The following is a 24,261-nucleotide window of genomic DNA, read 5'->3' as shown; positions in this document are numbered from 1 at the left end:
AATGGAAAACATTGATGTTTAAGTAGTAATCATTTTTATAGTGGTCAGTTTTATTATATTCCTTCGCTATTAAGCGGAACCATAAAACACGTTTTCCCTTTATGTGTCCTACACACCACTGTGTCTCCTTTACTGCCTCTTTCTCAGCTCGTGCTTGCCGTGTATGCTTTTAATAAAATCTTCTTAGGATAAATGGTATTGGGTAAAAATGTAGCCAAACCACATGTGTTTGCCCTGGGTCCTTATCCAGGACCCTTTCTCATGCTTCATTCTGTTAACAAACCCCACAGAAAGCCCTGAGGGTTCATGAGCTAACTACAACACTGCTGTAGTACAGCACCAGAGAAGAAAAACATCGCTCTCATGCATATTCTTAATGATGTGTCCAAGCCAAATGAGAAGGTGAGCATTAGGTCAGTCGTGGGGGGAAAAGGGCTTTGATAACTCCTTGTGAGACTGTCGCAAGAATGTAAGAACCATAACTGATTTCATTTCACTCCCTGCCTTCCACACCGAGAGTTTGCTTTAAAAGCAACATAATGGCTCGTCGGGGCTGATGCGGGCCGCCCTAACAGTTGGGTTGATTTCAATATTAACAAAAGAGCGCCGTATTGCACTGGGAAATCAACACTGCAGCTGCAAATTCCCAGACTCAAGTGTGCTTTTATAGGTTGGACTCCAGGCCTGGAGCAAGGGTGGGAGAGGAAGGGGGAATCAGGCAGAATCACATCACTGTGTCCTGCTGCCCGTAATGAAGTGCTCCGACAATCCATTGACCTGAAAGGGAAACTGTCTGATATGTTTGATACATGACTCAGATGATGGACAGACCCAAAACCCAAACAGATATGTCATAATACAATTATTTCCTCAAGATGAGTCTCTGATAGATTTTTGAGAAGAGGAAATTGGCACTTGGCTGCTACATGTGGTAGTAGTTGATAATGAGTGTCAAAAGAGGTGCTGCTTTCATTGTGTTGCCTGGATTTATTACCTTTATGGGGACCAAATGATAGTAAAACATGAGATCATCATCAAGCAATGCCCAATTTTTCCATGTTGGCCATTTTGGATGTCAGCCATTTTGAATTTCAGTTCAAAATAATGTATTTTATGTAACATGTAACATGTCTTTATGAGACATAATGTGTATAATTGGCACTATGAGCTGAAGGTACACTAAGTTTGCCACCTTGTGGTCAAAAATAAAATTCTAATAGCTTTTGATAAATTTTGCCTCAAATCCAAGAATTTGATGACATGATGCCAAAATGAAATTTTGCCTATTATACTTAGGCAAAAATTTAAAAAATGCATTGGGTTTTGAAATCCAATGAATTTTTCAATTTGAAAAATGTGAAAAATTCATTGAGTGATGCTGAGAAGTCATTACCAATAATGGCACGTTTTGAATTTCTTTGAAAACCTACTGTTGAAATGAATGATGACATGATGCCAAAATGTACCCAAGGCTATGTCTCTGCAATGCATTAGCACATTTACACCACATTTTGTGTCACGTCAATTTGGTCACAGTGCCACTTATTGGTCAAAAGAAATAAGCAATTATGTTACAATACAAGTGATTATACAAATGATTGATATGTTCCTGAAATCATCTGCAAATTTCTTATTTTTCCAGTTGGTATATGCTTGTCCATGAAAATTGCTTATTATTATTATTATTATTATTATTATTATTATGAGAGTTGCCACCTAGTGGACCAAATAATTAATTCAGTTAGGTACATGCACAGATGATGCAAAGTATGCGCAAAAGCGTTGTAAAACTCAGACTGATTGCGAACAGTCTGCGTGGAGCTTGTTGATGCCAAAATTTGTCACGCACTGTGCGCTAAATGTAGCGGCAAATGGAAAATGAAGACATACTTTTGGTATTAGGGTGTAGCAGATATAATTAGCTTAAAATATAAACATAAAAGTCAATGGTCCCATGATATGACGGTTCCCACTGTGGTATAAAAACGAACTAGTTTGTGTTTTCAGCTCTGTTCGCTTTTGACCTTACCTGTCAATGGCATTATCAGCACACAGCTAAGAGACTTGTCTTTGGTAATATCACACCAGCCAAATGTGTTCTGATTAGTCCCACAACACACACGCTTGCACACTCATCAGACCGTAGGGACCGAGATCTTAATCTGTTTCCTGCACACTGGGAATGCAGGCGTCATGAAATTGTATATTTTCAAAATATCTGTGACTTGATACCACCGAAAGTATCCAGTATACGCACCGAGCCAGTCCAAGTCTCCACTAAGTCTCTTCCCGACTCTCTGAAGTTATCGTTAGCCTGCTCTGAAAACAAAAAAGACATTTTAATCGCTTTCCTTGCACACTAACTTAAGTGCCCAACTTTCTTCACTTTCACGCTTCTCTGAAACTTTACAATTCACTTTGTTCTGCATAATCCTCCATCAAGAAAAGACGACAGGTAAAGACCAGAGGAAGGCATCTCAGTTCAGGGGTGAGCCAGTCACCTCTGATGCAATAGACGATGGAGTTCAGAGGCAGCAAGAGGCAAATTTATCTGATAATAGGCTCTAATCTGTATATTATTCTGGGCCGGGAGGCTTTTGTTATGCAGTGAGTATGCTGTTCATAAGGTTCTGATCTCGTCTTATGTCTGCATAATTGAAATAACCCTGACCCTTAAAAGCCACTTGATGTGTCCTTAAAACAAGACATGAGAGAGGCTGAGAGTGTGAGAGAAAAAACTAAGTGAGAGTGAAGGAAAGCTGAGATGTTTGTCACATTATGAAAGCGCTCTCTTGATGGTCTATATCTCTGAGGCCGCAGACCATCGCACCCTCTTGTAGGTCAGGAATATTGTTTTCCTCTTAAAGGAAGTATTTCTGCACCATGTCTTTTCATGCCTTGCCAGTGTCCTCGTTGTGCCGGCCAAGGTTTTGTCCCCTCTCCCCCAAAAGCATCAGAGTCACCTCTCTTGTGTACCATTAAAAGAGGATTGTGGGAACTGTATTTCCCCACCCTCCTCCTTGTTTCTTAGGCTCCAGATTGTATAGGAGAGTGGTTGAGGGTAAATGGTGTCTGATACTGTAGACAGTTGCCTACGGCCGAGACCCAACAATCACGCTATTGTTCAGCATCTGTATGGTTGAAAGTTGCTACCTGGTACTATCAGCAAGAGTAGAGGGCATGGAAAAAGTGTTTCATCAATGCCTGCTTTGTGAGGGGCTTTGTTTCCTCCGCCTTCTTCCTCTTCAGCTCAATAGAGAGAGAGAAAGAGCAAAGCATTAAGATCCAGCCAATTAATCACCCTTTCTGATTTTCACCTAAAGACGTCCACCTGAGCAAATGTATCTGATGTGCGGCTGCTTTGTGCAGGGTAAAAAAATGCAATGCTGCTTAAAGTCATTGTAAAATATGCTGGCTCCGACCCACTTTAGCCCCTAATATCCAGAATACAATTTTGAATTATTTCATTTGTGTAAATGAATTGCTGCATCAGAGCCAGATTAAATGCTGTTGTTATGACAATCAGTGTCTGTCTTGTTTTCTATCAGCTAGCTCTACTGAAAATCAACAAGTGATAAGCAAATAGAGTGTTTCTTTTGAGAGAATTTTTAGAAGTTCCATTTAATCGGAATAGAAGAAACTGGTGTTGATGGTGCTGTTATCACTAAGATAAGTGATGGCAATATGAGAGGTTTAACTAAAATCAATACTCCTACATTTTAGTCATTTATATGTGTATTTTTTTTTTCTTCTGGCCTGAGCAATTTTACAATTTTTACAATTTAAAACTTCACAACAGAAGTCTATGCTTAAAATTCAAGGCTGAATTTTCAGCAGCCATTACTAAGTGTCACATTATTTATCAGAAATTATTTATGTTGATTTGGTGCTTAAGATTAGAATTATTTAATGAATAGAAAGTTAAAAAGAACATTCATTTGAAATTGAAATTTTACATTACATTTATAAATTTCTTTACTGTCACTTTTGATCAATTTAATCCTGAAGAAGTATTAATTTATTAAAAAAAAAAAAAAAAAAACATACTGTCCCCAAACTTTTGAATGGTAGTGTGTATGTTTTGTTTTTTATTAATGTTATAATTTAATTGTTTCAATTTTCATTCATTTTATAGTTTAATGTTTTATTATTTTGAACATTAATGCCATATTATTTACTTTATTTATTTAAAAAATAAACTTGGATTCATTGTAACTTTTAAGTGCAATGGGGAGGAAAGCTGAAACTGCTATTTGGGTTACCTTGTTTTAGTACACAGCACAGTAGAAAAAAGGGGTAAGAGTAAAAACAAAAAATTTTTGTTTGTTGGTTTGATTGTTGCTTTTGTTTTGTTTTGTTTAGTTCTTTTGTAATTGCAATTCCTGAAAAAAAAAAGTGTGGAAACAATTTAGAAATTACTTAGAAATTGCTATTACAATTCACAGTTACATTGAATTAAATATGAAATGTTGAAGTAGAAAGACTGTGCTGCCCTAGTACACAAGACAAGATGAAAAGGAAATTAATTTTCCGTTATTGCTAACTGCTACACAGTTGTTATTTATATAATTGTTCGATAGGTCTCAATTTGGTACTTCTCTCTCAGATCGATTGTTGCCCTCAGTAAGTCCTTTGAGTATATCTACCTTATACTTCGAAGTAAAAATTTGAACAAGAGTTAGGCAGTACCAGCTACAACTGTGGAATTGTAAAAATGTTTGACTACTACCATCAGCTGATGCAGTATTTTTACCTTTTATCTTAGGATATGATCACTTCTGCGTCCTCATGTAACTTTATTTCATAGCATTCGCTAGCTGAAATTTTACCTGTGAGATTTTACCACAAGGTAGCAATGAATCTTGGCACATGGTTTGTGCCTAGATAATTTCTCTTTTATGTCTCTGAGAGTGTGTTGTACATTTTAATTTATTATTACATTTTTTACTTTTGAACTTAGAGTCTTACTCTATTCTAATCTAATAATAATAATAAAACCGAAGCTAATTCTTCTGATCACTTTCCCAAGAGGAAAGAAATGACTTTCAGAAATACAGATGATAGAGCCGTGCCTCACCATCCTCTGCTTCAGCCCGGATCTTGTTATGAGTCTAATTTGAAGGCAAATATTCATAACTCAAATCTCCTTTTCTGATCCCTGTTCTTTATATGGAATCTGTTCATTATTTAGTTGCGAGTACAAGCCTTTTTTTAATTGGAATGCTTTTTTTCTTAGTAATTTTTTCCATCATCATCATCATCATTTCATTTAATTTCTAAACTAACAGATGTAGTTTTAAATTATATATATATTATTTTTTAATTTTTTTTTTAAGTGTGTGTGTGTGTATACTGCTGCGCATTCAGCGCAAGCATGCTACATAGTCTTTTATGATTTAATTAGCTATGCGAGTGTGTGTGTGATGCCTAAAACAGCTGGATGGCTCCTCTGGCTCTCACTCTCTGAGCTCAGACGAAGCAGCTCCCGGCGTGCTGATCATCCTCCCTATTGTTTCCTGAGTGGCTTATTAAATTACTCGACCTCCCTCGTATAGTGGGAGCTGTCAATGTGTTGCCCTGCTCCACTCTCCTGCAGGGCGCTTTCTCTCTCCCTCTCTCTCTCTCTCTCTCTCTCTCGCCATCTCTCACACTCTCTTTCTCTGTGGCCGATAACAGGAGCTTGTATCGGGGCATTAATCCTTCTGCTCTCTTGGGTGGGATTAATACTCTCTCTTTGTGTAATTATGACCTCATTGCTCTGCTCAGATAAGAGGCAGGTTATCAGGTCAGACGACCATTGAGGGATGGCGCAGTAGAGGGACAGTGGAGGAGACTTAGAAAAGTTCATGTTTTTGCATCCATAGGTGCTCTTTTTCGGCATAATCAGGTCGTAGATGGATGTCTTCAGCTGTTGAGACATGTCTCGCTGTTTTTGAAGGCAAGAGCACGTCCTGTGTGAACGGCCCCTTAGACGAGTAGACATGACACTGTTTGAGCTGACTTTCTATGACTTTATCAAGGAGACTACAGTCTGATTTGCTGTCTCACTGCATGTTTTTCTTTCTCCATCTCTCTCTCTATAGCCATTTCTCTCTCTCTGTCTCCCTCCCCTCCCTGGCTGCCTGCTGTTGCTGCTCTGTGCCATATGGAGCTTTACTGGAACTCCTCTTAAAAGATTCACCAGATGAATCTCTCTCTCTCTCTTGCTCTCTCTCTCAGGCTCTCTCACTCTCTCTCAAATGATGGCTTTCTCATTTAACAGATTGGCTGATGTGTCAGAGATGACTGGGTTATGCCACCGCTAAATGAGAGGAGGGAGTGAGAGACAAGTGCTTCCAAAAGCTCAGTGATGCTCCTGGGCCAAAGTTCTGTTTCATTGCTCTCTCTGCGTGTCAGACATGTTCAGTGACATGTGTGCATATGTATTTGTGTTTTATAGGTTGTGCATTTGCTGTGTATTTGTGTATGATACAATGTCTTGGATTTCTTCTTTTTTTTTTTAATTGAAAGCTTATAAATAGAAAGTTAATGAGGGGAGGTTAATATACCTGTAATTTGCTGGTCTTGAGAGACATTCACATTGGATGTGTGTTTTTTAGCATCTCACGGCATGAGCTTTTCACTGAAGACACTGTGTAACCCTAACAATAACATTAACTTTTAATTCATGAAATTGTGGATTATAAAATGTATTCTTAACATGCTTCTGTTTGAAATATTTCTGGAATTGAAAAATAGATCATTTCAAATACAAAAAGTATAAATAAATAAACAAACAAACAAACACTGATTAAATATTAAAGGGGTTATTATATACCCATAAAAACCATATTTGGTGTAAACATCGTTTACCATATTGTATATGTGTTTGATGAGGTGATAAAATCCTAAATCGAATCTGTTTATTTTATAAAGTAATTGCGTCTCTAAGAAAACCAGGCTTAAACCACCTGATTCATACTTTTGCTGTCTCTTTTTAAATTATTAAGGGAACATGAAAAATATATTTATTTGTGTTCCAAAGTCTTGTGGTTTTGGAAGGATATTAGGATGAGTAAATGATGATAATGTTTTTATTCTGGGGTGAATTATCCCTTTAAATGAAATGTAAATACCTTCTGTGAATATGGTTCAGTTTTATGACTAAATGTAGGATGTTTAACCTTTATTTTAAATTATTAAATTAGATTATGTGAAAAATAAAGAAATATAAAAATCAATTGATATAACAAAGAACAACAGAATGTCTTCATTAGACAGATAAAATGACAAAACTATTTTTAGGCTGCAAATAAAAGAGCAATAGTCATTCACACAAAGTACTGCATAATTATAAGTAATGTGCAATTTGTACTAAGGATAAATTGTCTGAGTAATGGTATCTGGAATTGGAGAAAATAGCCTTGCTATCTCTTTTCCAGACGGTGTTTTGTGCTCTTATAGTGTGACGGCGTGAACAGTTATCGGGCCTGTGACTGCTGTGGCTAAAGGAGGTGTAGTTTCTGCGCAGCTGTACGTTGTTGTGTAAACGGATCAGTTTCGTCTTCATCTGAATTAGCCATCAATGTCACGCCATTCTTTTGTGTGTTGTGCAGCTGCCATCAGAGCCTCACCCCCTAACCTCACTAAAACCCACTGACCGCCATTAACACACACACACACACACACACACACACACATACACAACTCAACCCTCTGCCATCTGGAAACAACTGGGCCCCACTTGAAACACCCGACATAGATTAAGAGAAGCAGGGCTAATTTATTAGAGGCCTGTCCCACCGGCTCAGGTTTCAGCTAGCACTCAGCACCGCTGTCCTATATTCACACGTCCTCTGACTGACATATCATAGACATTCACATAGATACATTAGTTTAATGTAGTAGATTACCTCGGGTGGTCAACATAATTCATGGGATCTGTCAAGTGAAAAAATACATGGCAGATTCCAAACCATCGGCATAAATGGTAACCAGTGGCAACCAAGGTTAAAGCAACACAGTCTCGCGCTGAGATACCTGTTTTTTTTTTCTTTTACGATAGAAGCATCTTTAGCTATTCCAAATTCTCGAGGCTAAATTATATACGTTTATTGAGTTTGTAACATTCAGACTTGTTGAAGGTTTCCGTCCAGGTGTGTGTGTTTAAATGTGTCAGCGGTGGTCTAACTGAAGGCTGTTCGTAATTAGAACTGCTAATGACGAAATTTAGAGAACGGTCTTCTCCAATTTGGAGCTGGGTGGCATCCTGTTGACCGTGGCAGCTCAAACTTACAGCCAATCACCACAAGGCAGCATAAATCACAGAGAACAGAGAGACATATATACGGGGGAGAGGGTAAACACTTCCAGCTGAAAGCATTTGGGTGCGATTTGTTGAGAGGAATGATGTCGTTTATATTGGGTGATCAGCGATGTTTAACAGACTGGCGCTCTATGTCATTTTCTCTCCGTCTCGCACTCATCCCTCTTCATTCTTTTCTATTTTTCCTCCCACATGCTCACTCACACACACACACTGCCTAAACACTCTTTCATCCCTCCACATTTCTTCTCTCTCAGGGAATGAGATGGGCCTGAACTTCCTGTCATTCCTGCACATTTGGTGTGGAGCGCTTGACACGGGTGCTGTGGCGGAGTGACGCAGGGAGTCGTGCTGTGACGCGCTTTTGAATGTTTCTGAAAGCGCAGAGTGACAACCATTTGAACTGAAACATTTTAATGATGCCTTCGTACTTCCAGGCAGAGGACGATGGCAAAAAAGAATGAGAAAGAAAAGTCGCGCAGTGTTCAGGAGTTCCAGCAAATCCTGCTTTGATGCCACCAGGCCGCCACATATTATCTCTGACCGTTCTTCAGTGAGCAGAGCTTTCATTCCGGCCGGCTGGAAATGAAGTCTCTGGCTACTTTTCTTCGGCCCGCTCCCCTCCATACCGCCACAGTTCCGGTGATTATGTAGCGTTGGCGATACAGCCGCTTGGCTGCAACGTCGTCCAAAAGTTTCAATTTCACACCATGTTCAGCCGCATCGAACCCTCCTATTCCACAAGGACCCTCTGTCAACCCCTGTAAAATCCACCCCCCACCTACCTTGATACGTTTCCTTTTTTTCTCACATCGATAGCTCCTCTGTTTCCAATTTTACCAGCCCTCACTGTCAGTGTCTGGGTGTTCTGCTGGGTGAAAAACGCTCTTGCGCTCTCTCTCTCTCTCACTTTCGCGCCCTCTGTCTTTCGCGCCCTTTCTTTCTGTGTTTCTTTCCAACTTTTCAGTGTGAGTGTGTCTGATGAGCTCAAGCTGTTGAGTCTGTCTCTTAACAGATCTCAGATTATTAGCATGTGGCCTGAATGTCTTGCTCCCATAGTTAAACCACTCTGCTGATGGAGATAATTATTACAACTATACACACACTAACACACCCGTCTCTCTAAATACTTTGCTCTCTCCCTCCATGTTAGGGTAACATTCTCTGAGCTCTGTTGTTAACCCTTTGATGCATAATATCCATGTTTAAAAGCCATTTTAATCAAGATGTGAATGAGTGACTTTTTACCCTTGATCATTATCCTTTGTGACTGCCTCTTTATGTTTGTGTGTGTGTACTGATATATATGGTTTGAGGACACAAATGTGTATAATAACATGGGTACTACAACATAAACATGGTTTATGAGGACACTTCCTGTGTGCCCGTAAAACAAAAGGCTTAAAAAACATACAAAATGGTGTTTTATGAAATTCAAAAATTGCCAGTAGTTTCCTGTAAGGGGTAGGTTTAGGTGTAGGGTAATAGCACATACAGTTTGTACAGTATAAAACCATTACGCCTATGGAGAGTCCCCATAAACCACAAATGCCAGACTGTGTGTGTGTGTGTGTGTGTGTGTGTGTGTGAAAATTTAAAATGGCTGCTGATAAATGGTAAAGCACCAAGTTAGGTTATAGTGTCTTTCTGCAGATGTCTGACTTCATTAGTGAATCAATGAATTGTACATTTAAACGATTAATTCAAAAATAGTGTTCCTTTAGGAACTAAACAAGTGCCCAGGCCTGTCCTAGTACCCACACTTGTGGTATTTGCACTTACCACTTATCTACTTACATGACATATTTACCGTATTTGGCTCAAGTGTTTAAGTAGGTGTGAATTGTGTGTCACACTTTACCTGATGGGACACACTTGGTATGTTGTTAAGTAAAGTTTTTGCAGAGCTTTATTTACACTATTTGCACTATTTGCAATAAACTTCTAAGTGTGTGTTCAGTAGTCTCTGCACTTAGAAAAAAAAAAAAGGTGTGAAAAAAAATTCATTCAGAAACTGCTACCAAATTTCACAAACATTTACAAAGAAACAGCAAGTAACAAATTGAATTAAACATGAAATATTGAACTAAAAACCGCTTGTTTTGAACTAAAAAAAAAAATTGAACTAAAAATTGTTTTCTTTTCTTGTAAAACATTATCCAATCATTTTTGTTTTACAACTTAAAAAATAAATAAATAAATACAGTGCATGCAACAGATAATACAATTTAGTAATTGTGGTGCTTCTTAACTTAGCCAAATGTGACCCTAGACCACAAACCAGTCTTAAGTCGCTGGGGTATATTTGTAGTAATAGCCAAAAATTAGGGCTGTCAGTCGATTAAAATATTGAATTGTGATTAATCGCATGATTGTCATGAGTTAACTCGTGATTAATCGCAACTTAATCGCACATTTTTATTTGTTCTAAATGTACCTTAAATCAATACTTTTCAAGTTTTTAATACTCTAATCAACTTGGGCATGGACAAATATGGATGCTTTATGCAATATATGTTTATTATTAGTGAAACCATAGTCAACATAGAGCATAAAGTCTAGACATGTTTCAGAGGTCATAGATGTTTTTCAAATAACTTGTGCATGTCTATTAGACACATGAAAAAAGAAATACCAGGTTCCCATTACTTCTCTTTCTTTGCACTGAGCAATTTACTTACACAAACCTGTTTACATTTTTGCACGACAGGGCAGCTCACTTCTTCTGAACTTGCATGTAAAATTAGAGAAGCAAAATTAGAGAAACATCATAATATCTATGTTTAACTGAAAGCGCTACTCCTCTCCGCCGCTCGCTGAACAATGCAGACGCACAGAGAGAGAAAGAAAGTGTGCGTGCACTGGGAAAGAGAGACCTCGTGCTCACACAGCAGTACCAGCGAGTCTCAGGAACTAAATAAGGTTTGGGCAAACCCTAAAGATTTGTCGCTAGGCGCCTTTTTTGAAGAGGGGGGTAAAAAAGTCGTTACAGGGGTCTGCAAAGTCGCTAAGTTGGTAACACTGTGCATCTCCATTCTCCAACTACGGGCTAGGCCACGGCTCAAACAGAAAATGCGCGCTGCGTTAATTGCGTGTCAATAAAATTAGTGCTGTTAAAATTAATTTGTGTTAACACGTTAACTTTGACAGCACTACCAAAAATACATTGTATGGGTCAAAATGATTGATTTTTCTTTTATGCCAAAAATCATTAGGACATTAAGTAAAGATCATGTTCCATGAAAATATTTTGTAAATTTCCTACTGTAAATATATCAAAACTTCATTTTTTATTAGTAATATGCATTGCTAAGAACTTCATTTGGACAACTTTAAAGGTGATTTTCTCAATATTTAGATTTTCTTTGCACCCTCAGATTCCAGATTTTCAAATAGTTGTATCTCGGCCAAATATTGTCCTATCATAACAAACCATACATCAATGGAAAGCTTATTTGTTCAATTTTTTGTTTGGAAAAATTTACTCTTATGACTGGTTTTGTGGTCCAGGGTCACAAATGCAAACACTTTTCATTTTGCTCCAAAATGATCTGTCGTATCAAATCAATTTAATCAACACTTAAAGGTTTCGTCATCTCACAATTTTGGGGCAAATTAGTTCCTAAACATATTACGCTTAGCCTCAAATACTGCTCCAAGACCGCAAGTGTGGGTATTGTGACAGGTCCACTATCTTCATTAGTGAAACACCAGTGCTGTTCCTTTGTGTGAATAACTAAAATTTAAGTTGCTAATTATTTAACTGTTGTATTTTAGTATTCCACTCACAGTCATGTTGATATTCAGAACAAAAGTAAACTTGTTCAGTTGATATTACTTAACTATATTCAACTCTTGCATAGTACGAACATAATAATATAACTTTAATAAAATAACTTTAAAATAAAAAGAAACATTTTGTCATTTGTGATATAATAATTCATGCATCAAGAGTTTAATTTCCTTTACGTTTATCTTCATACTTATTTTGACCAAAGCAACTTGCAATTCTATAGATAATGTAGGTGTTAAACACAAAAGCCAGACTTACGGTATTTTATGATTGTACAGTATTAGCTGCACTATATGTCCACTATATGGCTCTGACCCTTTTAATATATGTCACTGCTATTTTTTCACACTTTTAATCAGCTGCTGGAGAGAATAGAAACTTGTGATGTTTTGCCTCACATAACTTCACATTCTAGGACTTTGTGTCTCAACATTAAAACTTTTTCATTAGTTGCAATTATAGTCTGTGAAGAAAGAGACATTTTTTCCTTAAGCCTGAGGTCAAGTGAGCAGTTTTAGTCATGTTCAGTTCAACCCAACACAATTCCTCAACAGAGGAGTCTTGGAATAGGAAAGAAGGAACAAGACAAAAGGAAAAAGAGCAGCAGTGTTTAGGCAGGTAATCCCTTGCTATTGGAAAATGGGTCACTTCCATTCCAAACCTGATTCATTCCCTCTTTTAGTGTCTCCTGTCCGTTCCTCCCTTTCTTCTTCCTTAATTCCACGCTCCTTTCATCTAACCGATTCAAATAGTCATAGGAAAGATTAACGGCAGGAGGGAAAAGCTGCTTTTTTGATGATGGCATTTGTGGGATAAACAAAAGATCTTGACAGCAGCTAACACTAAAGTTTTTTTTTTCCTTTGATCCCAATTTACAGATCTCCTTCACTTTATTTCTCTCTTTTTTTTTCTTTCACTCACTTTCTCACTTTTTTTTCTTTCATACAGAACTCTTAAGTTTAATATTGGATACAGTTGTGCCGGTCTGGCTTGTGTTTCTTCTCTTTTTGAGCTTTCATATCATACAAGCTGGCAAAACATAAACCTGCAACCCTCCCACTGGCCAAAAAAGAAGAAAGATGGAGAGAAGAAATTCTCATAAAGTGGAAATGCCCAGCTGATGTTTCCAAGCTGTTGAGAATGATGGGAGTTCTGGCAGTGTTACGGAATAGGAATGTATTTTTTTCTCCAGTTCATTTTAGTTGCTTTTTAACCTTCCGAATGAAGTCATCGTCAAGTGTGCTCAGCCGGTAATTTAGCTGGCTTTCTCACTGATCATTTCTCTATTTTCCATTCTCTCTTTCTGGCTGTTGTGATAAGGATATTAACCTGTGCATTGAGACAGAAGGAAAGGAAATTTTCTAAATTAAAGTTGTGCAAAAGCCACAGTTTTTCAAGTTTTGGTTTCTTTAGCTCAAACTGCAAAGGTTATTTATGTATTTATTTGTATGTATTCATTTGTTTATTCATTCTGACTTGACAAAGAGAAAACAGCAATCTATACCAGTCAAAAGATTTTTAATCTTATATTTAAAGAATTCTCTTCTGCTCACCAAGCCTGCATTTATATGATCCAAAATACAGCAAAAGCAGTGATATTGTGAAATATTATTACTATTTTAAATAACTGCTTTTTATTTGAATATATTTTAAAATGTAATTTATTCCTGTGACCAAAGCTACATTTTCAGCATCATTACTCCAGTCTTCAGTGTCACATGATCCTTCAGAAATCATTCTAATATGCTGATTTGCTTATTATTATTATAATATTTAAAACCGCTGAGTAAATTTTTTCAGGATTCTTTGGTGAATAAAAGATTTAAGATTAAAGATTTATCTGCAATTTTTATATCTGAAATAAAAAGCTTTTGTAATATTATACACTATAGCATTCAACAGCGTGGAGTCAGTATATACATGTTTTTTGAGCAGCAAATCAGAATATTAGAATGATTTCTGAAAGACCATGTGATTGGAATAATGATGCTAAAAATTCAGCTTTGAAATCACAGGATTAAATTACATTTTTAAATATATTGAAATAGAAAATTGTTATTTTAAATAGTAAAATATTTCCAAATTTTACTGTTTTTACTGTACTTTGGATCAAATAAATGAAGGCTTGGTGAGCACAAGAGACTTCTTTAAAAAACATTACAAATCTCACTGTTCAAAACATTTTGACTGGTGGTGTACATATGTTTTCTATTTTGTTATTTTGTTGTTGTTTTTTTGTGCATTTTGGGAACAAATAGGTAATACCTTTAATAAAAAAAAAAAAAAAAAGGCAAGGCAGAATTTCTGTTGCTACAGCCACTATGCTGTGTGTTACACATTATTCCCACTATGATTTTTGTAATCCTGGTGTGTCGCCGCCTCCTCCCAACACTGTCTGGTCACATGCATGACACTCACACACACAGAAACACACACACGGACAGACACACGGGTCACCTGGCGCTGACTAAGGTCACCTATGAAGCCAGCAGGGACATGTGCAAACATACAGAAGCACAAATCCACACATTTGCACATGTGAAAACACTGCATATTCATCTTTGGTTGTAGCAGGTTCAAGCTGAAATCCCCCCTGTTGAGCCAAGTGTTACTTTTCCGCTCGACTTGATTCATGCATCCGCTCTCACGGACAAGCACACACACGCAGACACAAAACACACACATACTCTTTCAACACTGAGTGACTCATTCTACAAACACACAAAGACATATGCACACTGATTAGGGCTGTTTCTTAGGCGAGGGGTTCACAGTCTGGTGGGTGTTTAAAACTGTTGCAGAGGAAGTTGTGGACTGTCGCACAGTGTTTGTTTAAATAGTAATAGAGATTAAGGGTAAAAATGAAAAGAGACAACGTCAGTTGTAGCTGTTGTTGCTTGTTGAGGAGGACTTTATATTAACATACAAAACAGGACTGTGGATTCTTATTTTTCAAGCAAATTCAGATTTCAAATGTGCTGTGAGCTGTCATTAATGCTCTCTATCATAAATAAATTTTGCCTAACAACAACATCACTGTGTTAGACACTCAGCATGGGCCGTACATATATGTACGATGTAAATACTGCTTATTTAATTTATTAGAGGGCATCCTTTTGTTCGATATGAACCACATTGTAATAATTTCAAATGTACGTTGACTCCTTAATTTCTAATTATTTTTTATATAAAATAATACTGGCTGATTTGTGCAGGACATCACTGCTGATACGTGCATTGGAGCATGACATACTAATATATCCTCATTGATAATTTAACATATTCACTCTGTCTGACTGCAAACGTAAACGATCCTTCATGTTTTTTTCTTCCCTCAGACTCCCATGCCAATACAATGCTCAAATTACCTCAACAAACCTCTTGTAACAGTTTGCCATATTAGTGATGTCAGTGTTTTTCTATTTTAGGCTTTGTGCTAGTCATTGAACCGCAGCAATTTTTAATTAAGAATTTAATTACCAATAATGCAGTTGATCAGCTGCTCCTAATTCATTTATGAAGACAGAGAGGAATCAGATAATTATGGCACACATATTCATCGTAGACAAAATGTTCTTTGTTAAGTCAGCTGATAAGAAAATATATTTGGTCTTTTATCATTTTGTTCATAGTATTTTAATTTTTTTTATTTTTTTTATTTTTTTGTAAGATTGATTCTATATTTAACAGCACAATGAATAATTTTATACATTCCCACACTAAGTGCCAAAGGCTCTAATAAATATCTCTGAAAGTTTGCTGGTTATGATGGTGGTGAGAAGATAAATGGTCAATAAAAAGTGGAACTTCTGTAATTCATACTGCAGTGACATCAGCATATGGGCCTGACAAGCAAAAGTCTTTGTCTCTGCTCTGAAGAGCAAGATCGTGTGTGTGTGTGTGTGTACAGATGCTTTTATTTGTGAATTCAGGCTCACATGAAATCTGCAGGCACATAACAGAAGCATATAGCTCCTGAAAATATGAAAAAAGTCAACTTATACAACATTAATTCCAGATCAAAGATATTCACGCCCACTTTCAGTACAAACCAATAAGAGAAGTGATCTGCGTTGGAAGCACCTCAGAACGCTCTCTGCCATTTCAGTCAGCAACAGAGCACTCACACGCACTCAAACACTCCTTCGCACTTAAGAAACATCACAATTACCCCTCTATTCTGCCTTTCAACCTTCTCTTTCTTTCTCTCTCTGCTCTCTGACACATTAATGTCACACGTGGAAGTAACCAGTAACAATTTTTGTCTAGTAAAACATCCAAACCCCTCAGTCTCAGGGCCCTTCAAATCTCCTGTCCTCTAACACATCCATATAGGGCAGCTTTATAAAATCATCTACGCACACCGCATACAAAAAATGAAGAGCGCCGCCTCAGAGAGAGAGTGGATAAAAGAGGAAGGGCTAAAAAAAATATGTTTGAGCATGAAAAGCAAAGCATGCGTGTTGGGAGGGCTCCAAAAGAGGGCCAGCCAAGAAAGAAATTAAAGTACAGCGATTATCTGGACCCAGAATTAGAAGCAGAGGGTTTTGGACTAATAAACATTTGAAACGCACCCTAGGGCCCTCACCATCATTTATTACTCCACCATCTCCCATTAATGTTTTTTTTTTTCGTTCGTTTTCTTCATTTTTATTTTTTATTTTTTGTAAGATTGATTCTATATTTAACAGCACAATGAATAATTTTATACATTCCCACACTAAGTGCCAAAGGCTCTAATAAATATCTCTGAAAGTTTGCTGGTTATGATGGTGGTGAGAAGATAAATGGTCAATAAAAAGTGGAACTTCTGTAATTCATACTGCAGTGACATCAGCATATGGGCCTGACAAGCAAAAGTCTTTGTCTCTGCTCTGAAGAGCAAGATCGTGTGTGTGTGTGTGTGTACAGATGCTTTTATTTGTGAATTCAGGCTCACATGAAATCTGCAGGCACATAACAGAAGCATATAGCTCCTGAAAATATGAAAAAAGTCAACTTATACAACATTAATTCCAGATCAAAGATATTCACGCCCACTTTCAGTACAAACCAATAAGAGAAGTGATCTGCGTTGGAAGCACCTCAGAACGCTCTCTGCCATTTCAGTCAGCAACAGAGCACTCACACGCACTCAAACACTCCTTCGCACTTAAGAAACATCACAATTACCCCTCTATTCTGCCTTTCAACCTTCTCTTTCTTTCTCTCTCTCTGCTCTCTGACACATTAATGTCACACGTGGAAGTAACCAGTAACAATTTTTGTCTAGTAAAACATCCAAACCCCTCAGTCTCAGGGCCCTTCAAATCTCCTGTCCTCTAACACATCCATATAGGGCAGCTTTATAAAATCATCTACGCACACCGCATACAAAAAATCAAGAGCGCCGCCTCAGAGAGAGAGTGGATAAAAGAGGAAGGGCTAAAAAAAATATGTTTGAGCATGAAAAGCAAAGCATGCGTGTTGGGAGGGCTCCAAAAGAGGGCCAGCCAAGAAAGAAATTAAAGTACAGCGATTATCTGGACCCAGAATTAGAAGCAGAGGGTTTTGGACTAATAAACATTTGAAACGCACCCTAGGGCCCTCACCATCATTTATTACTCCACCATCTCCCATTAATGTTTTTTTTTTTTCGTTCGTTTTCTTCATTTTTATTTTTATTTTTTCATCGATTCCCAGGATGTTTTAGGTAGATTTTATTAATTCTTGCTGGCAGGGTTTAATGAAAGGTTGTTAGTTATATATATATTTTTTTCCTCTTCCTTTCTCAATCCCTTCCGCTTTGGATGTACTGATCCGGTGTTTTATTTCAGTCTTCTAATGGCTGTATCGTTGTTATCAGTAACTCTTGGCGTATAACAGGCCAACAAAGAGCGGTCATCAATTAACCGACACCACCCCCACCCGAGTGTCCCGTTCTGACCTCTCAGCACTGCTCTTAAGCTTATCAACTCCCAAAACAAAACACTCCTCCACACACACACACACACACACATGTACATGTATACACACGCTCAGCTCAAAGCCTGTACACATTCACAAAGATTGTATTTGCAATATTTCAGGCACTGATATTTAGCCGTGGTGCTATTGCAAAAGAAATTATAAAAAGACTGTGTTTCACAAAATAATGCAATGCAAATGCACAAAAGACCTCCTATCATATTTCCTTTGTTGGCTACATGCAACAATTATAGTGTAATCCAAATGCGTATGTATTGTTTTAATGTTTCATCATTATCAGTCATTAATAACGTAAGTTCTTGTTTGTTTGTTTTTTCAAACTTTTATTGAGCAGAGACCATTAAATGGATAACAAGTTACAGTAAAGACATTTATAATTGCATGCTGTTCTTTTGTATTTCTTTTCTTCAAAGAATCCTGAAAAAAAAAAAAAAAAAGTTTTTTAGGTTTCCACAAAACTATAAGGCAGCATAACTGTTTCATGGATCATGCGATACTTAAAACTGGAGTAATCACTGCTGAAAATCACAGGAAAATTTTTTTAAATTGCAATAATATTTGACAGTATCACTGTTTTTGCTGCATTTTTGAGCAAATAAATACAGCCTTGTTTAGAATAAGGGACTACTTATTTATTTGTTTGTTTATTTTTTTAAATCTTGCTGATACTTTTGAATGTTAGTATACGTTCACAAAAATAAATAAATAAACAATGTAATACATTTCATTTTAAGGCAAGGCATTTTTATTTATATAGCACATTTCATACACAATGGTAATTCAAAGTGCTTTACATAAAATAAAGTAAAATAATCATAAAAACAATCACACACACAAAAAAAAAACAAGGAATTTAAAAACTTTTAAAATGATTTAAAAATTGATTTGAAATTAAAGCAGTTAAGATTAGAAAATGATTATACATAAAATACAGTGCAATCATTTCGGACGTAGCATGGTACTCATTCAGTAAATGCACAGCTAAACAGATGAGTTTTGAGTCTGGATTTAAATGTGGCTAATGTTTTAGCACATCTGATCTCTTCTGGAAGCTGGTTCCAACTGCGGGCGGCATAATAGCTAAAAGCGGACTCCCCTTGTTTTGTGTGAACCCTTGGTGTTTCTAACTGACTCGATCCTAATGATCTGAGTGGTCTGTTAGGTTTATATTCAGTGAGCATATCTGCAATGTAATTACAATGTATTGTAATTAGACAAATGAAATACATAAACAATGTATAAGAAACATTGCAATATATTACATTCAATATCTCCAGCAAGTGCTCTTGCAAAAATAACTCAGGCTGAGGGAAGCACTCTCACGCTGTCTGACGAAAGACGCCGTCTCCTGACAGTCCAGAAGGTGGAAAGGATTTGTGAATCCTGGGAAGATTAAGTGTACAGCTTAGTACTGTGTGACCGCTAGTTTATACTTTTTTTAATTCTTTCTCTCCATTTCACCCTCCCTCTCTCTTCCAATCCCTATGTGCCCCTTCTTTCGCTCTCCAGGTAGACAACAGTAAGCTCACGGTCGGGCGGAGCCTGAGGCGAGCGAGCGCTCCGATTGGTTGCCGCGTTGCGTTTCACCGCGTCATGCGGGCAGGATGGATGTGAAAGAACGCAGGCCGTACTGCTCACTGACCAAGAGCAGGAGAGAGAAAGAGCGCCGCTACACGGGCTCATCCGGCGACAGCGAGGACTGCCGCGTGCCCACCCAGAAGTCCTACAGCTCCAGCGAGACGCTCAAGGCCTTCGACCACGACTCCTCACGCCTGCTCTACGGCGGCCACGTCAAAGAGATGGTCCACCGAGAGGCAGACGAGTACAGTCGCCAAGGTGAGTCACCTGCGCCTGTCATGCCTCAGAAATCCATTATGACTTCATCCAGTATAGAGGTCACATGTCATACAGCTTTAAAGCGCACACTGGAGAAAAAACAAGAATAACAACATATGTCTAGACATATGACAAGAGTGCGCTTTTGGACGGATCGCATTCAAATAATAATATATGGGATGTACGACCATAATTGCACATAATTAGAGGAAATTAAGTTTGGTTTGGCACGACTACACGCTTTCTCTGAGAAAACATTTACTTACTTTTGATTGAAAAATGAAGCTGATTCAAAACAGATTAGACAGATTTACGCACACAAACTCGCTCTGATACTTGTCTAGTCGACAGAGCGAAGAAATAAAACATTTCCTCTGATTAGCGCAATCCAAACCCCTCGACCCAGCCTCTCATTTTCAGATCCGAAGTTCCCTTTATAACATATGCCCATGTGTCCCATTGGCAATAATGAATGGCACCATAAAAAACATAAACAGCATTATTGCGCTGTTCTGAAGTTTGCAATGTGCCCTGCTCGGCCACAGTTTTATTACTAATTACGAGCACAGAGGGTCTGCAAGCATTCGCACAGCCGCGCTTTTATAAACTTGCTCATGTTCATTGAGTTCTTTGTTGTTTTCTTTTTGTTCTTCTGCATGTAAGGCTTCATCAAAATATGTATCGCTAAAGGTGAGTTTTTTTTGTTGTGGATTTAGCGCACATGTAGATTTGGGTCAAATGTTTTCTCCCTAGGTGTCGTGCTTGTCTGTGTTGCGATAGAGTTTAGCGTTGCGTGTTTGTGTGCCCTTAACGTAAGTGTTGTTAAGCTGAAGGTCAGCCTAGCTGTTATCAGTCACTGGAGTGCTTGAGGCTCTGTCTGTTGAGTGTGTTTATTTTAGAAAGCACAGGAAGTGACACCAGATTACAGCAGGGGGTAAAGGAGCAGCCTGCCTCCAACCATAATGCAGGGCAGCCCACTCTATCACAGAGAGAGAGAGAGAGAGAGAGAGAGAGCGAAAGAGAGAGCAAAGGCGCTCACAGATGTAGTGCAGACACCGTTGAGCTCTTGAGAGACTGCACTTCGGCCTCAACACGGTCTTCAACACTCTCGCCATAATCACCCTGCCGCAGACGTCACCTAACCCAGTCTCAAGCCCTAACCTTGGCACGCAACCACGTTCGTCATGAAACTAATTCCTCCCATGTGAAATATTTTTAGCCTTTAGACCGTTGCAAACAGCGATACCTAGATAATTAATTTGCAGAGTAGAAAGGACCAGGCAGGCGAACTAAAATTGTTAATTAGCCATTACACAACAATGGCAGATTGGAATTACTGAGATCTGAAATAATGTAGCCTTGCTGTGAAGTGCTGCCGTTCAGTTCCATTACAAAGTTCCATAAAGGTCATTACCAGTTCATTGATTGCTTTCAAACTCAAATTAACACTTCATAAATATTTGAGCAGAAAAGCCGTAATTGCTCAATTATCTTATCCTGTACAATTTCATCTACACTAATTGGTAATTTGGAATTTATATGATTTTAATTGAACTTCGGTGGAACCCCGATTATTTCTGTAGTTAATAGCCCTTATTAATTCCTGTTAATGCAGGGGATCAATGCTTTTCTTTTTAATTTCTTTCCTTTTTTATCGTCAAGCTAATACAATATGCAGCTTTTTGCTGTGATTGTTTTAACTTGAAATTTTGTAGATTAAAATAATTAGTCACATAAATATGAAAACTTTATTATGTTTCATTTTTTACATTATTAGGTATATTTCATAAACTACTTTAGAATTCTTTTTAACTATTGCAAGGTAGATATGATTTATTTGATTTATCATAACTAATTTAGTTGATTTGAATTAGCTGATTTTTTTGATGCATTTAAACGCATTTAAAAGCATTTTGAAATCATTTGTTACTCTGCGTCATTTGAAGAGTCGTAACCATTAAAACTTACGAGGATCTGCTTGCAAACGACTAAATAAATGATCCGTTTAAAGACCAATATATTTCCGCAATATATATGGTTCTCAGTAAATGTGAGGAAGGTTTTTTTTTCTTCTGGCACTGTGGTTTTTCAGGCCTCAGTGTTTTTGGAGCCGCGCACACCTATCACCATGGCAGATAAGCTCCCTCCATGGAATGCAGTCTGCTCCACAGACTAATTCTACAGAATACAGAGTTTGGAAATCATTGGATCCAGACAAAAAGAACGGGAAATGAATTATAAGTCCGAGCGGCTGCTAAGTTGATAGTTCTTTCCCATTGTCTAATATGAAGATACATTTTTAAGTTTGAATTTAATGGACCGTAAAATAATAAATAATGTTATTTTTAAACTTGCATTGATTGATTTGTATAACATTTTATTTATGTAGATTTTATTATTTCTTTTGTTTTTTTATTATTTTATTTATTTTGTTTGGTTGTTAGCTGTTTTATCTTTTTTTTGCTTGTTTTTTTGTTTGTTTGTTTATGTAATGCAAGTGAAACAATTCAAAATAATGAATTCTTATATATGAAATTTGTATTAGTTGTTTAAAAATGTAGTTGTGCATTTTCTTTACACATTTTAGCCCAGTAGCACATTATTTATAACTTTATTTATATGTTGAAGTAAAGATGATCACTCCATTATTTAGTATGTATAAATTGTCCACTTTTTTGTTCAGTTATTCCTAATTGTTGAGAAAATGTGTCAGTAATATAATGCAATTAATCTATACAGTGTTTGTAATTTAATCCTTCAAAAGTGATGTTTCATATAGCCTATATTCATAATCAGCATAGCATTAGTAGTTTAATTAGTGGTACATATTATTTAAAACAACAATGTAGGCCAATTTGTAGATGTATTTTCTAATCATGTTTGTTCATATGTGTTTTCAAATATATATTTTAATATGACTGTAGCAATTTTTTTTTCTTTTTCTTTTTTTGTAGTGGTAGTCATCTTGCCTTTGAAGTCAGATATTAACAGCCTGGAGACATTTCTGAAATCATCATCCAGATTTAAAGTGCTAAACGAACCAGTCTGACTGCTAACACACTAAGGCATGATGTAGTTATCTTGTAGTCTGTACCAGTTTTTCCTCTTCAGTCTATACTCTGTGTGTGTGTGTGTGTGTGTGTGTGTGTGTGTGTGTGTGTGTGTGTGTGCGTGTGTGTCAGCCTGTCTGAAACGGCAGCTATTCACAAACTTCAAGCTCAATCATTTCACTGCAAAAGTAATTTGATTTGAATTACTAAATTATCTAATGATTAGACAACTGAAGACAGCAGCATGCTAGAGCTGTTTTTTTTATTCTATCACCTTCATTGTGCAAACTAAGTCTTACAATAAATAATATGACAGTTTTGATTACAGACAATCGGATATAACTTGTGATTCTGGCTGTGCCGGCTTGACACAGATATAAATAATCCTTCATTTCAGTAGCAGTTTTCCCTCAGTTTGAGACTTTGCACAGCCCAAGAGACTGCAGTCAGTTCATTAAAACATTTTTAAAGGGAGTGTAAACGGCTGTTTAGACGTGTTGCCGCAGTGTTCCCTCTCACGGCTAATTGCTGCCGTTTATCTGCATCCTTCCAAAATACATGTAGAAGGTGCACAGAGAAAACATCATCAGTCTCACTGTGAAACATATTTTTCAAGCTCACTTAGCACAACTAGGGCTGCCAAGGAACATGCGTGATGCTACAGGATAACAATTAGTCAAGTGACTGCCCACCGTTCTCAAATACTTGAGTTTGTATCTGTATTTGAAAAAACTTAATGAAAAAAACAGTGCTACGCTTGTCTCGATTCAAGTTTTTTTTTTATTCTTGAGTTTTACTTGCCCACATCTTTCTTATATTTCTCTTTTTTCCCCTCCTTTCTGTATTGTCACTAGGTGAGCTGGAATGCACATTATAGTCCTTCAGCAGAGAGAGATATTCTGGTAACCTGGGTTTATAATTGTGGTTCCAAAAAGCGATCAAGACTCACATATGCAGTGTATTGTGGGTGTTGGGGGAACAGACTGCTAAGTCTGCGGATATTTGACTGTCTGATGAGACTTGATAGTCTCTTTGTTCCACACATGGGGTGTTAGTTTGCCTTGCGTATAGTGTGTGTGAGTTGTTTACAGAAGCTTTCCTTTCTGTCTGGCTTTTGGGTCAGTTGATACAATCTCCCATGGTTAAAAAAAAGAGAGACCAAATAAAAAAAGATAGATTGCGGTATCAATTTACAGCTTTATTTTTCTTTTCTCTTCCCCTTTCTTTGGAGCCGTGGATCTTTTCATTGCTCGACACTCCCCAAATGGCTCCCCAGATGCCAGCAAGGCCCATTTACCTGTCAGCTTGTG

At 37.4% G+C, this 24,261-nt stretch overlaps 1 protein-coding gene across 17 annotated transcripts in view; it reads left to right on the top strand.

The window, feature by feature from the left end:
- LOC131547855 (teneurin-3) overlaps positions 1–24,261 on the top strand; it is a 642,274-nt gene that overhangs the window by 414,211 nt on the left and 203,802 nt on the right. For all 17 annotated transcript variants that reach the window (XM_058788591.1, XM_058788700.1, XM_058788676.1 and 14 more), the window contains one exon: positions 19,575–19,901. In XM_058788591.1, coding sequence (XP_058644574.1) covers positions 19,670–19,901 — 232 coding nt within the window. In that variant the 5' untranslated portion in view covers positions 19,575–19,669. The remainder of the gene's footprint in view (positions 1–19,574; positions 19,902–24,261) is intronic.

Source organism: Onychostoma macrolepis, chromosome 01, assembly GCF_012432095.1.
Source record: "Onychostoma macrolepis isolate SWU-2019 chromosome 01, ASM1243209v1, whole genome shotgun sequence".
Taxonomy (NCBI): Eukaryota; Metazoa; Chordata; class Actinopteri; order Cypriniformes; family Cyprinidae; genus Onychostoma; species Onychostoma macrolepis.
This window is presented reverse-complemented; position numbering and strand designations above follow the sequence as displayed.